Source organism: Linepithema humile, chromosome 1 (genome assembly GCF_040581485.1).
Source record: "Linepithema humile isolate Giens D197 chromosome 1, Lhum_UNIL_v1.0, whole genome shotgun sequence".
NCBI classification, from domain to species: domain Eukaryota; kingdom Metazoa; phylum Arthropoda; class Insecta; order Hymenoptera; family Formicidae; genus Linepithema; species Linepithema humile.
The window spans coordinates 24,833,234-24,849,548 of NC_090128.1; the positions used below are offsets into that span (position 1 = coordinate 24,833,234).

At 33.6% G+C, this 16,315-nt stretch overlaps 1 protein-coding gene, 1 long non-coding RNA gene and 2 pseudogenes across 2 annotated transcripts; 2 read left to right on the forward strand and 2 right to left on the reverse strand.

Annotated features, from left to right (window-relative positions):
- Window positions 1-957: 957 nt before the first annotated feature.
- LOC105669928 (monocarboxylate transporter 14-like) lies at window positions 958-9,652 on the forward strand. Its single transcript, XM_012363150.2, has 7 exons — window positions 958-1,522; window positions 5,545-7,102; window positions 7,189-7,352; window positions 7,438-7,594; window positions 7,663-7,923; window positions 7,984-8,205; window positions 8,283-9,652. Exons 2-7 carry the CDS (start codon window positions 5,744-5,746, stop codon window positions 8,742-8,744), a joined length of 2,625 nt encoding a protein of 874 aa, XP_012218573.1. The 5' UTR covers window positions 958-1,522; window positions 5,545-5,743; the 3' UTR covers window positions 8,745-9,652.
- On the reverse strand, window positions 7,399-10,655 carry LOC136997012 (uncharacterized). The gene is made up of 2 exons (XR_010887830.1): window positions 10,250-10,655; window positions 7,399-8,637 (listed from the first exon to the last, which is right to left on the reverse strand). It is a non-coding gene; the product is annotated as an uncharacterized lncRNA (long non-coding RNA).
- Window positions 10,656-10,666: 11 nt separating this feature from the next.
- LOC136997258 (uncharacterized) lies at window positions 10,667-13,498 on the reverse strand (annotated as a pseudogene).
- Window positions 13,499-13,752: 254 nt separating this feature from the next.
- Window positions 13,753-16,111, forward strand: LOC105669929 (uncharacterized; annotated as a pseudogene).
- Window positions 16,112-16,315: the final 204 nt, after the last annotated feature.

A 16,315-nucleotide genomic window follows, 5' to 3' on the forward strand; every position in this document is an offset into this window, starting at 1 on the left:
CCACCATATCGTTGCAATTCACGGTGCGACGATTTGCCGTTAATTGCCACTATCTGCGATAAATAATACGTTCCGGCAAATCGCTCATCATTTTAATTGTCATTCCCGATAAAATTCACACTTATTATGTACTTTTAACGAATAAAATACGCGAATAATTGCGGTGCATCCGTGATCCGCAACCTGAAACGATACCGTTTAAATAAAACTGTCATGGCTGTGCGAATAGAAGCGGTGAAAAATCATTATCAATATTGCCAATATTTTAATATTAAAATATGGCAATGTTCCATATTTTGATTGGTCAATCTTACTTTTAGTCCAAAGCTTCTATTGATCTGAGCCATGTAATTCGCAACGTAATTGGTCGCTACAGATTTCTATTGATTGGTCTCCACGGATTTATTTCAATTTAAAAATATTGGTAATATTTTCATATAGTTTAACAAATTAGTCGGTACTATATTTATTGTCGATATTATATTTGCTTTAGATAACAATACATGCTGAATTATCGATGCACACAAACCATCATCATTTCAAGTGTCGTCAAATAGCGTCAGATGGCAACAAATGGCGTTGAATGACGTCGATGGCATTGTAGTTTCGTGTCATGTTGACATAGAAGAGATAATTATATCGATTGGTCATTTGTTTTCAGACATTTTTATGCGCTCCCATAAAAAGCTATTTATCGCTACAAATGCCGACGAACTTTTATGAGAGCGATAATCAGTAGGTAAAATAAAAGGATTTTTATAAAATACTTTTATTGCACGTTCTAAAACTTACATATTTGCGCCGTTTTTAATGTCAAGTTGGAAGATTTTTTATTTTCATTGAATATTCATACCTTTCTTCGGAAATTATTATTGATAAGATTAAAAAAGTTCAAATAATCTGCGATAACGTATGTTATCGTTGCGTCAAACTACAATTTTGAAATTGAACTTTTAGCAGCTTTTATATAACTGTTGTTATTAAATATTACTAAACACTCATTATCAATCATAATAGCAATCAAAGTGCCTAATATTTCATAATTTTATTTGACAGTATACAAAATGTGTGATCGTCGTTCTGATATTATCGACGGTTATATCTGTCCGCGCGGATTATCAACTTGTCGCAGTCATTGTCGAGCATTTTCGACATCGCGAAATGGTCGAGTCGAGGCAAGTCAGAGGCATGATGGCGAGACGTGACGCGGATTGGCGAGGCGAGACGAGAGGAAACGTGGCGAGGCCGACACGCGTGCTCCGTTCAAGTCAGGTACGGCGGCGAGAACCTTTCCTATGACGTGGATTTCGAGGCTCCTGAACCTCACTCTCGCAGTGTACCGGGTGTTCTCAACCGAGGCAGTCGCGTGATATCACATCACTTGCGTCATTGGGAAACGTGCCGGGAACGAATGCACGAAACCGTCACAGCAATAAGACAGCGCAAAACAGTTTTTCGAACGAGGATTGTGTCAGACTGTACAAAGTCTTCGGTTCTGACAATTTGCACGAGCTGCTCGTTGGTAAGCTCGAAAAGTCGCTGCTATGCTACTCAGACTTTTTGCACGCTAATTCCCTTTTCTTTGCTTGTTTTTTTTTAGATATTTTTTAGATATTTTTTTTAGATATTTTTTCGCCACTTTGGACGTTTATGGATTTAGTAGTTTATTATCCAATCTATGCGAGAATAAAAAACTGATTAAAAATTTGATAGTGCTAATAAAATGATTTGATACTATTAATGAACATCATTATTTGTCATTATTGATAATATTATTTATTCTACATATTATGTCATATATTTTTTAATAGCAATTCTTTCTTCACTATTTTTCGTCTAGAAATGCATTTTTGTTTGAAACATCGATATTGTATATGCTACTTTGAAAGGAATATTATGTTTCTAGACGCACTTGTCATTTATTTTTATCGTTAGCAGATGTGCTTTTTATCAATTATCACTATTCTGAACGTGTAATTTACCGGAAGCATTAAATTCCAAACAAATTACACGCACAAAAGTTTATCGAATAAATGAACTTCTTTCACACGTCACTACTTTAGATAGAACAAACTCGATAAAATTTTTAACAAACATAATTACGCGAATTTCTTGTTCTTTTTTCTCGTATATTCTCTAATCTTTCCGCCTCACATAACTTGGCATATAAGTTGAACGTAATAATCTACAACATGTGACTTGTAAAAACTTTAACATTGCATACTATTAACTATTTTATAAGAGATAAAATAAATTGTAAATTATAAATCCTTGGCAAACTCAGCATATATGCGACAAATAATCGAACACTTGTAACGTTCTAAAATTATCTCGATTTGTGAATTTTCTTTTTTTCTTAACGATATTTATTTTGTCGCGTTATATTCGTGCCAAAAAAAAGCGTGACAAAGTAAAAGATGAAAAATAATAAAAATAATAATAGCTTAATTATATTTTGTTTATTTTAGTAAGTCACATAAAAATTTCCAAGATACAATTTAATCATTATGTGCACAGATTTGCTAATTCGTAAATTTATTTTTTATCTTCTGAGATAAGAATATTTATCAGTGATTCTTGATGAATAACGTATTTATATTCTGCATAAATTTTCTCTGTTATTAATATATGTTGTATCATCGAGTTATATAAAATTTATTTATTTTTCTCCATCATATTCTCTCTTTCTTTCTTTTTCTATCGATTTCTTTTTTTTATTTAATATCAAAAGTTTGCTGAATAATTAAATAAATGCTTAAATTAGCAATAAAAGATTTTATTGTTTTGAATATTTTGCATGATCTGCAAAATCTGCGAAATAATCCTGTTATAGTATGCATAACTACCGTTATTCACAGACAATGTCCCATCGTATTGATCGTCTTGAAATATTTCATACAATGTTTAATTGATGTCTCGATACGCACGAATGCGTATTTGAAATAAGTAATTCGGTGTAATTGGATAAAAAATATGTGAAGAGGTGTAAAGAATTATTATTATTAATGTTTTTTAAGCAAAAAATTTATTTAAATTAGACTATCTCTTAATCACTTTTGACAAATCAAAGTTATAAATTTTTTTATACCATAATTATATCATAAAAGAAATAATCAGGACAATTTTTGTCTGAGCAATTTTTCTCATTTTTTGAACCACGGACGTAGTTATATAATGGCTAGTAATTATTTTGTGTAGAAAGAAGTAATATAGATAATTATAACGCATAATTTGTATGAGTGAATTATTTAACTTTTTAAATAAACACGATTTATTAAATATAAAGTGAATTTTATCGGAACTTTAATATCCGTATATTTTGGCAGAGACAGACATTCACGTGGAAATCGACCGGTCGGTTTCCATGGTGATCACACCCTTCCATCGACTCTTATATGACTTTACTTTCTTTGCGTGCGTACAATCGAGCATATATAAAAAATATGTACAAACATTTTGATAAGAATTAGAAATATGATTAAATTTATAATTTAATTCTGTTTAGCAACTAGTTATAAAAACTAAAATTTACGTATGCTGAATATGTTAATAAGCTTTTTTATCTGAATTTTATCTGAATCGATAAGCATAATCGTAAAATCTATAAAACGTGATAACACATAAGTGAAACACATAAGTTCTTTTTATCATTTACTAATCTTAACGAGGAAACAAAATATATTTGTCAATTGCGTGGCTCTTACCAAATATTGACGATTACTCATGCGCCAGATTATCTTTTACAAGGAAAGACTTTCACGAGAACGACTAAAATATGACATGTTTCAGTTTTGAAATTGACCTTCGGCTTTTATTTCGATGATCTTATTTATTGAAAACTCGAAGTAGGAGTGAATTGTGAGTTTAATAATGCGGCAATATTACTCTTAATTTCAAGGATTTAATCCGATGTCTTATACAATCAAACTTATAAATATATATTATTGCTAATTGCCAGAAAAGTTTTTAGCTTTGCGTCGAAAGTCAACAGTTATGCAATGAAAGTATTATTAGATTTTCCTCCCGACGAGAGACTGCTAATAATAAGTGCGTCTACTTTTGAAAGTTTTGGAACGTTTCGATGTACTTTGTGCGCGTACGAAGCATTTTTTCCTTTAGAATATATAACCGAATATAACCAGTGGCAGTAATGAAACAATAAATATAAAAGAAATGGAAAATTCTGGTTTGGACAATATCTGCACATTTTGCTTTTATTTATTATCCGATCCTTTTGTATGTTTATTTATAATTTTAAATAAAGTGTGTTATGTTAAGAGGAGAAAGATATAAGGAATAATTTACATGTATATTTATAGTACATGTATATTTACATATATATTTATAGAATGCATACGCAAGATATACGTAATGCCATAACTAATAATTATGCATGATCAAAGCGCTTTCACTAATTTTCGATTCGATATTTTTTATTTCAGGTATTATGCACTGACACAAATATTGTCTATTTATCATCAATAATTCATTATTTTGCAATTTTCAGTTTTTGATGGACACTCTTCTTTGGCATTTAACTGATTAAACAAGCTTTACTTTATTAATCAATTAATTAATTAATAAGTAATCTTATTTAATCATACCATTATCTAATTCCTCTTTTTATTTATTTATGATTAATATTAAAAACGTTTTGTAATTGCTCACACCGACGAGTGTCGTACGCATTTTTCTATACCTATATACGCATGCACGCCTGCAAATACGTTACTTGCATTACCTCAATGGTGAGTAATTACTGATTTCCTCTTTATTTATTACTTATATTGCGTTTGTATCTCAAAATAATGTTGAAATAATTTAATAATTGCTTATACATGCTTATATGCTTTATGTGTTAATTATACTTACATATGTATAATGCAAAAACGCGTATCATTTGCCATATCGGTCTTCACAAAAGCTTGTTATCAAAAATTTCGAAGAAACATAAAGATCGATGTAGAGAGCAAATAAATGGAACATTTTCATTCAGAAGATACATTTTTTATTAATAGGCGACTATTAAGATCATTAACGCTAATAGGGCAGATATTCGTCTTAATATTAACGTGTGAGCTCTAGATGCGTCAGCGTTTAAAATTGCGTGTCAGTGACAGCTTGTTCTTTTGACTCGGTACATCCATTATAAAAAATTTACAAAAGTGAGATATGAGATATGAGAAATAATCCATCATCATTGTTTGTTCTCGATCTTTTGCAAAAATCTTGTGCGCATAACGTCGCGTTAAGCAGTTGTATCCAAACGTTAAAATAGAACGGACATACGATCGATCATTATCAATGAATGTATAAATTTTCTAAAGTTTTTGTTAATATAACATTATTACGGCAATAGATATATGAATTATTAAGGAAATGCGATCTAATTTAACATGCCACATCACGTGTGCCTTCGTGATTCACATCACCAACCGCATTATCCTTATTTCTTATGTGTGCGCAGTATATTTTTATTTTTCTACAATTTTTTTATCAAATGTGACATGTGCAATTACTGATGATTAAAAAATTGTTTTATAGGACGAGCAACTCGAGCGACTCGAAAGTGCGTGCATGCTGAGTTCCGTGAAGTCGACATTCCGTGAATCGCCAAAGATCGTTTCGAAGGTCCTTATGGTAACCGGAGGACAAGGTGGATATCACCCTAGCGAGTTCCAAGGACTGAAGGGCTGGCGACGTCGTTGGATTCACTCGGCCATCACTTACATTTAGAGGAATAATGACTAGCAAGAACGAGAATATTCCTCAAGAAACTCAAGTCGAATGCGGCGATGACTGCAGACACAGTGGAAATAACAACAATAACAATCGTTACAATGATTGCTCTACAAGCGCTGCTCGAAAGGAAAGCTTTTACACAAAGAGAAATCAGAGCAATCATCATCAGCCTGGCAGAGCTCCATTGGTCGGTTGGCGAAATGGAAGTCCGACGATTTATTCGAATTCTGTCCATAAGGGCATTGACTCGAAAAATTGTAACATACGTCAAATCAGTTTGGATTCAATGCAGGAGGAACCGATCGATACGATCGAACCAATTGAAGTGATCGGGCCGATCGAACCAATCAAGTCCGTACATCCGGAACAAAATGATACATTAAATCAAGTTAAAGAAGTTGTTGTTCTCGAAGGATACTCTGAACCGGACACCAATACAATGACGAATCAACGAGACAAAGATTCCATCGATTCTGAGAGCATTCTGGAGCCTGATTCCTTAGATTTTGCGACAAAAGAAAAAAAGAGTGATAAGCCGAAGATACCGGACGGTGGTTGGGGATGGATGGTTGTTTTAGCATCTCTGTTAATTTCCATGGTGGCGGACGGCGTCTCCTTCAGTTTTGGTCTGCTTTTTATCGAATTCCTTAATGAGTTCGGCGCTTCCAAGTCCAAAACCTCCTGGATCGGTTCGCTCTTTATGGCCGTACCTCTCTTATCTGGGCCGATTATGTCTGCCCTCGTAGATCGTTACGGATGCAGGAACATGACCATCGCCGGCGGCCTGATATCTGGATTAGGCTTCATATTGAGTATCTTCAGTAACACCATCGAGGTAATGTATATTACTTTCGGCGTGATTGCGGGTCTTGGTCTGGGTTTGTGCTACGTCACCGCGGTTGTGAGCATCGCCTTTTGGTTCGATAAGAAGCGAACCTTAGCTGTAGGTCTCGGCGCATGTGGTACTGGCATTGGTACCTTCGTCTACGCGCCGATGACAGCGTACTTCATCCGAGAATATGGTTGGCGCGGTACCTGTTTGTTGCTGGCTGGCACGTTCTTTAATATGATTGTCGCGGGAATGGTAATGAGGGATCCGGAATGGTGGATATTGGAGCAACACAAGCAAGATCAAAACGTGCTGAAAAAATCGCACACCCGTTCGGAGGCGATCAAGTCGGACGGAAGCCCGTCAGACGAATTTCCAGGCGTTGAGGAGCTCAGGGAGCTGCTTAGAAACAATCATACGCCCGAATATTTTCTACAAAATCTAAGCACGAGCACTGAAGCAGTTGATGGCGCAAAGAGGCAGACGACGAGCGTAGTTAATTTACCGACTTTTGTAAAGCGAAGCGAAAAGGTGAGTGTAATCAACTCGCGTAACTCGACGACTTCTTTGATCATATCAGCTTTCGTAAATAAATAAATTCGCATATGAGGTTTTAGGTGCCTTTAGAAGTATTGGAATCATTATTATGCAACTCAAGACTCTACACCGTTATCTTGGAGAATTACCCGAGCCTGCTACAATGTAGAAGTTTATCTGATAAACAACTACAGGATTCGACGGGGGAGATTTGTAATAAAAGCGGAATCACTATGTCAATGAGGTTAATCATTTGTTATGCATAATTATATCGTAGATTTCGACAACAATTCTTTTCAATGTTTTATTATTTTTTACATCCTATAAAGGCTTAAACGAGCAACGGAACCGAAAGCGATCACTGAACAGAAGAGAGATTGTCCAACATCTACTCACACATCGACGAAACTTGCTTGCACCAAAAAACCGTCTAAGAAAGAAATAGAGGAGACTAATCCTTTGCTGACGAAAGAAGTCACGCACGCGGTAACAAAGTGTAACTCTCGATTATGAAGTATCATATATTTACTATAAATCAAAACAATGCTTTTCAGGTCGCTCCAGTGGAAAGAAAAATCATGTCTAAGCGTTATGTGGGCGATTTGCAGACCGACGTTATCAGGACTGACTCGATACCGTGGCTTAGACGACAATTCAGCACAAACACTCACTATTTTAAAGATATAAGAGTACACAGAAATTCAGTTATGTATCGCGGCGCTGCCCTAAATTTGCACAAGTACAGACTAAGAGCGAGCAGTTGTCCTAACATCTACAGAAACAGCATGATCACGTTGGCTAAAGAAAACGAGCAGGTATCGTGGTATTGAAGGAAGCAAGTTTCCAAAATATACATTTTTTTTCCTCTTTATCAGAAATGGTACTCCGAGCTGATAGACCTTATAAAGAGTATGCTGGATTTTTCGATGTTTCTCGAGTTACACTTTCTGCTGATGTCGTTGTCGACGATACTGCTGTTCACTTGGTTTATTGTACCGTACTTTTATCTCGCGGAGCATCTGATGAGGAATAATTATGATGAAACCGATGCCGCTAATCTTCTCAGTATCATTGGCATAACGAATACCATTGGAATGGTAATATTAGATCAGCACTAGATTAGCACTTTATTCTCGAAGGATAAATTCTCTCATACTCGGCACTACGTTTTCAGATTGTTCTCGGGTGGGCTGGCGATCAACCTTGGATGAATGTCTGTAAAACGTATACTTGGTGCCTAATAGCCTGCGGAGCGGCCATTGTATTAATGGTGGTATTCACTCAACATTATACATTTCTAATGATAAGCGCGGCAGCATTTGGCCTTTTCTTTGCCAGCAACTTTAGTTTTACTCCAGTAATATTAGTTGAATTGATACCACTGGAAAGATTTACAACCGCTTACGGTCTTAGCTTGTTATGCCAAGGAATCGGGAATCTTGTCGGTCCTCCATTAGCTGGATGGCTTTTTGACGTAACGGGCACTTGGGATCTTTCTTTCCTTATGGCTGGCGGTTGGATTATTGTCTCTGGAACATTAATAGGCATTGTACCGTACACAAAGAATCGAAAAATTTTCGGTAACGGGCCGGTCGAAATGGAACAAATAAATGATAATGATGACTGCTTAGCATAGAGAAGGATATACAATATTTAAAGTGCATAGTATTGTTGCAGGTAAAACGAAACAGACGAATAAGTATTTCATTCAGAAAAATTTTAATCTAACATACGAATCTCACTGCGCTTACATCGAATTTTTGAATTATCTATTTATAATAATATTTGAACATACAACACTTCTCTCATATATCACAATTTTGTCGTACTTAATTTATTCGTCTCGAATAGTTTTGCTTACATAATGCAATGATTTGTTTTGAAATATACTAATTTTCATACGTGCATACTTAGAAGTTCTATCTACTTAAAATGCGCTTCAAACATATAAATTGCATATAGCATGCTTAACTGTAATCGAATAGATTGAATAAAAGCGATACGAACAAGTAGAAATTTATTAACAACGCAGAAAGACATAATAAAACAAAATTGAAGAAATATATTTAGTTTTATATAAATATATTTCATATATAAGAAAATAAGAAAACTTGCACATAGAAAAATTTATTTCCTTAAAACTTTTAGAACCTAAAACGTTTAAACATATTTACATGATTTATTCATGCAAATAAACGTCGATGATTTCGAATAAAATTTATTTCTCAAATAATTAAATTTTCTAAGTCCAATAATTTTTTCATCAAATCTTATATTATAAATTATTTGTTGTTATAAATTTTAAAAACTGTTTAATAGTTTATTGTAGAAAAAATTTTTATTGACGTTATTAATCCAAAGAGTAGATAAATAGTCAATTAAATAATAATATATATTAATATTTACTAGAAAATATAAACATTTACAAAAATGTGCAATTTTATAAGAACAATCTTATCAAAAATTGTTAATCTAATTTAAATTAATTCAATTATGTAATTCGATTTACTAACAATGTGACATTAAATATCTGTTATGATAATACGAAGATGTTAATATGTCCCGTTCCATGCATATAATGCAAGCTCCTAATTCTAATTTTCAATATTATTGAAGCATTTGTACGGAAACTGAAAGATTTAAATCCGACAATCCCGTTTGTCGAGCGTGCACACAACTACATATATTTATTTCGATAAATATAACAGTATTAAATATTTATCGTTAACTCGGGATTGATCGGATATTCTTTCAAAGAACAAAAATATATTATATAAACAAAATTTTAAGAATAAACAATTTCTTGTTTTTTTGCTGTGAACATTATATGTGAATTATGAATATATTTATATAACTATCTCAATATCCCGGTGACGTCGTGGGATTAAGCGAATTAGAACTTGGACTTCGACTCGATGCTTTTGGTATGCCCCGAATAATGGTAATGTTTTCTTGACTTTTAAGAAACAATTTTGCAATGATAAAATGTTGAAGACTAATGCATCTCCCATTATACCAAGACGCACTTTGTTTCCATGCTTGTGCAGAGTTATAGACATGTCTAAAAATACAATATTTATAACAGCTTGATAAAGATGTGGTCTAATTAAAACAATATAAACACTGATAAATTAAACGTACTTCAGTTTCCTTGCGGTGGTCGCCAATAAATCGATCCATTTACGCCTTCTATTGGTAAAGCCCCGTCGATGTGCGTTAAACACAAGAAATATCTTCGTGACAATTGATTTAAAAGTAATTTTAGAACGATGGATGTCAAGCAAGATGAAATCAATCTGAGGGACGTTTCTGCTGCTGTGATAGCGTAAATCGCACTCTGTCTAGACCTGATTTCCTGGACGTTTCGTTGAATCACCTTTAGAAAACAGTCAGTAAAGAGATTTCAGTAAGTTTTTTACACGAGTGAATGCCTATCGGATTCTCATCTGACGCATTTCAATGAAATCATCGTGACAGAATGGCGTCTTGGTAGGTAAGGCGAGACAGGATATCTTTGGCTTCGTGATTTCTCAAGAACACCGCTCATTGACTCACAAATTTCACAGTTGCGAATTTCACAGTTACATCATCCGGAATGCTAAAATGCGAATGCTTGAAGTATATTTTTCTTCAGAGTGTCCACGGTGGACGTCAAAAGAATTTCCGTTTCAGTTGCACCAGTTATGTTAGCAATTTGCCGAATGAGATCGATGTCGACTTCTTCCGACCAAGCAACGACTTTTCTACCGCACGATGAGATAGTCTGCAGTTGATTCGACTGCGGATGCTTCAAAAATAATCTTCGGCGCAGTCACGGCTATCCAGCTGATAGATACGACCTCCCGGAGTGCTTCAAATGTCAAAGAAACGTAACACGAGAGCATGTACGTCAAGGTGACCGGAGAATAATACTTGTGTCGCGATTTCAAAGTTCGTAATTCGTGAACGAGCAAAAGAGGCATTTTCAAAGTCGACATAATTACAATGTACCATGATAGAGCGATGCAAGAATAAATGATGTCGAATAGAAAGACTTCATGATGGATTCAAGTACCAAGCAAAGATTGAAATACCTCTTGTTCGACTCACGTTGAACAATCAATAGAAACTCTAAAATTTTTAGCTTTTCCGATTTTCGACATTGTTTAAAGAAAGTTACAAAGAAGTTAAAATTCAAACATGAGATAATCATTAATGTTACTATTATTTTAGATATTCCAAAAGATTTTTTTTCAATGATAACATGATACAAAAATTTAATAAAATTGTTAAGTAGAAAAGAAAAAATGAAATATCTGGCCAGTTCTTCCAAAGTGCAGACCAGCACTATCGTCGTGATCTTTACGCACTGCAACACTCCTATCCGCTTCTTCAAGATCTCTGGTCGTTCGATCGGATCATTATTGTAAAGAAAATCGTTTCAATAATTGCTGAAGCTTTCGATGAGCATCTGTCGAAGGCGTGGTAAAGCGGAAAGTTGTATGTACAAATTGGTGAACGGCGAATCGCTTTCCTGACACGTCCAGTTGTCCGTCGAATATTTTAATGGTAAAAAATCCGCCAAAGTCAAATGCTCCTGCCGCAGGAGCAAATAATGCGCTCGCACAAGACATATCTGACGTTCCTCACCTCGCACAAAGCAATTCACTACGTGCACCTGCCACGGCGACAGTTTCATTGGGAGAAATTTTGATGTAACATTGCTTATATAATCCTAGAAGAAAGCAATCTTATGTTAAACAAATTCGGGATCGATAATGAGAATGTAACATTCTGACCTGTATATTGCTCTCGGTAATTGGACAGCATCGATAAGAATACAGCGACTTTGCAAAATGGTTGTTCACGGAGAAGTGATCGAGCTCTTTCTAAACGTATATACCCCATCGAATGAACAGAGCAGATTTAAGGAATTTTTTCGTGGTAACTAGATGCAGCAGATGATTCCTCACGCCCTCCGCAATCGCATGTCATTGCACGAGAAGCGTGCATATATAAACTGTATCGCGGCGAAATTATAGTAACAATCAAAAGTGAATTGTTTATTCGAACTTGTCGATACCTACGTAATTTCGGCCCTGCTCCAAAATGCTTCAAATACTTTTCTCCTCCACAACGACATAATTCGAATATTTCCATTTCACAAAGCGTATTCAACAGTTCCTTGTCCACCTTACCATTTAAAAACACCAAACATAATGACGCAATATAGCCCATAATAAAATAATAATCCGAAAGCACTAGCGTCGAAATTATTTACATAATATATGCAACAAATTACGATTTTGAAAATATTGAAAGTATGGAAATAATATCGAGCAAATAAAAAAAACCATTAAATTCAATTGCACCAGCACGGAGATCCGTTCCTCTTTACGTGTTTTTAAAAGTTTGAATGTACGAAGATAATTACCTGCATGCGTGATAAGAAGTGAAGGAACCAAGAGTATTGTCAGCGCAAAACTGAAGCCAAAATTCACTGTCGACGTAACGTCGACACCGATCATGACCTGTTTGCTTGCAATATGTTTAACAATAGGCGATAACCTCGAATCGGAGTCGAGTTGCACTCTTGTTAGCTTTCGGTCTTACTACCAATGATGTAAGTCAACGCAATACAAGCCGCAGCACCCGCATTCATACTGGAATGCAGACGATTATATTTTGAGTCTGATCTCTCGACCTCTTGTAAAATAGACCAATCAAACATCTGCGAGATAATATTCATTCGTGTCTTTCATCATCGAAGCCGTCGAATGGTGTTAGCAGAAGTTTGTAAATTATCATTAATAACAAGACGACTGCAAAGGAATGATCGAAGAAAGAACTGATAATGTCTTTGATTGGAAACTTCTTACGAACATAAACTGAATGTAAGAAGTTCCCAATTTAATGTAAAGTACTTAATTAAATATTATACATTAAATGTATAATGAAAAACCATATGTGGTTTAACAAAATTTAAATAGAATTTCTACTAAAAATGAGATCTTGTATTTTACTCATTTTATAGAATTACATTTTATATATAATTTTTAATTTTTACCACAAAATTGCATTTAAAGAAGTTAGTATACTCTTGTCACGTTGCATTAAACAGCTTACAATCACAAAATATTTCAATAACACTATACTACTTTTTTTTAAAAAGTTTACTGTAATAACAGCTCAAGAACACGGCACGTAAACATATACGACAAATAAAAGAAGTGTTTTGCAATATAGAATAAATTATTCAATGACACATTATCACTTAAAATAATAAAATATTTTTAATTGCGTTATGGCTTAAGGATTACATAATAAATAAAAATATCTATATATATTGAAATCTAAATTCCACGAAATAATGTCGACCATAATTTAAGGCTTTATATGTAGATCACATATTTATTACTATCGTTATCTGTTATTTGTCATTTAATATCTGTTATTGTATAGTGGAATGATAAAATATATGTATGATTATAAAAAATTGAGGACAAGATACGCGCGCGCGCGCGACTTTAACATGGTCGTAGGTCAATGGAAGTAGGAGAAAAACTAAGTAAACAAACTTGTCGCGTTTAATGCAGCTTCAACTTCAATTATCAATGTCCACCTGTCTCCGTCACGGAGTTCACTAATGTCATAATGCAAGGTGCAGTTCTTTAATAGACATTGGCTAGAACACAGTAATAGCAGAAACGCAGCATTTTAACAACGCTGCTTATGTAGCTTAACAAAATTCATAATAAAAGTGTCTTGTATTATTTGCATAACAAAAAAATATTCATTAAAAATGTTAGATCCCAATGACGCATCTGAAAACATTATTAAAAATTCCCAATGTGATGTGAAACATTCGAGTGAATATGAATTTGTAACAGTGTTCAAGAATAAATTCAATCTGAAATTATTTCCGAACGACTTGAACATCCGAACCGTAAAAGAGCAATATACCTGGATAAATGAGAATATCGCTGAATTCTTTCCAAACGTACCGCAATCTTTACGAAGCTTAACTCCAGCTTGCTATCGCCAAATAGATTTACCATCAATGGAAAAACCAAAATAGTTGGATGTAAATAAATATCATAGAGGACAAAAATTTACGCGCGAACATTTCGCTTCAATTGTTTTCACCCTAATAGTGGGACTGGTCCATGTGTATTCTTTCAACGATTTTCTAAAACCAATAATCATGTCAAGGCACTCTGATACACTATATTTAGGATTTAAGAGGTATTTATATTTTAATTCACTGGTTTACAGTTATTCTACTTTGCTGTAAACCTCGAGATATTTATAAAATTTCCGATTCTAATTAATCGATATATTATAAAACTATTACATACGTTGATTATAAAACATTCTACATAAGTTTAGTAAATATGGCCTTTTTCAAAACTTGTTATTAATTTGCAAGATATTTATCGACTATACAACGCTTTTTTAATTGGTACAACGGAGAGCCTTGGATTGAAGGAACGCCTGCTTATGAAGACATGGTATATGCGCGTAAGATGCATTTGATAATGAGAGACAAATTATTTAAACTTGATAACGAGCAAATCGATAATGCGTCCAAAATTGCGAAGCCATGGTGTCCAGATAACGAATTATTGCTAAAAGATTTTGCCGCGGCATGTCCATTTGAGAATTTTAGGCAACGTCCTTATACGTTTCTCAATATAACACCATGCAGACCAAAAGGTATAAATAATGCAGATATGGCAGTCACACAATGCTGCTTTATAAGTTCGCTCATACTCTGGCCAGAAGAAATGGGAGTAAAAGCAACCAATGATGATTTAGAAGCCGTCTGTCATATGTGGAGATGTTACGGATATTTTCTTGGAATAGAAGACGAGTAAGTAATAATAAGAATAGATGTGTTAGTAAGAAGTAAAAAGTTAGTAAAAAAATGTTCTAATAAAATGTTTGAATATAATGAGTCGCAAAAGCTCCGGAACGGCTAATATGAACATTTGCCACTCACTGTTTATAAATTTTTAAATGTTCTACAATATTTGACTCTACTTATGTATTATAATTTGTCAGGCACAACTTTTGTCGTGGTAGCCTCGAAGAAATAAGACAACGCATGAAAGATCTGTATCAATATTGGATAATACCAAATTTGAAGGATGTTACACCCGAATGGGAGCATATGACGAGATGTCTCATCGTACCCTTCAATTATTATCCGTTCATATACATGCCTTATAAAGTGATGATATTAATCGCAACAGATTTGTTAAATCTGAACATGGTACATTTGTATAAGTCGCTCAGTTACTCAGAATGGTGTGCTTATAAAATATGGAAGTAAGTTATATTTCTTACATTTTTATACAAGTATTTACGTAGTCAATTCACCACTAATTCCTTAAGTATAATTACCAATTTTATCCGACATTGAGGCTTTAACATTGAAAAAGGTATAAATGCCAAAATATAAAAAAGAATTTGTATATAAAGACGTATATTATTATTTATTTTTTCTGAAGTTAATACTTTTTTATACGCGTTAAAGCGTATTCTTCACGTTGTCATTAATTTTTTTTTATATTAAAAAATTTTATTTTAAAGTTTGCATTCCTCTAAAATGTTAAAATCTCAATTATTATATAATAATGAGTATTGCAAAATGTGCGTATATTCTTTAATGTCGTTATTTCAATCATTTCAGATTCTTATTACGTCACGCTTTGAAATTTTCAACTTTACGAGCAATTTTTAATAAAGTCCTACGCAAAATAATAGATAAAGCGGCAAACTATAGCCCGGAAAAACATGCAGAACTTCAAGAAATATCAAAAAAGCAGTTGTCAAATTTGTCTACTATGTATTAATGATGAGAGAGTTTGAAATTATAAAATTATATTGTTTTTAATTGTATATATCACTGGTGATGGACGTGTATTATGATTTTTGTTTATTTCACTTAATTTGATAAAAAATCAAAGTTTTATAAAAAATGCAATTTTGTTTAATTATTAAAACGTTGAGTTAATGTTATTGAGTTAATGTTTATTGATATTTTTGTTTTAGCAAGAAATTATTTTATAAAATAATTTACTTAATAAATTATAAAATAATTTGAAACAAGAAACATCCTATCCTGTAGAAATTAGAGAGATGATTAAAGAAAAAAGAAGAGCTCGGAGAATCTAACAAAACATCCCGAGGATACAAAAATATTCAACCGCATTAGCAACCAAT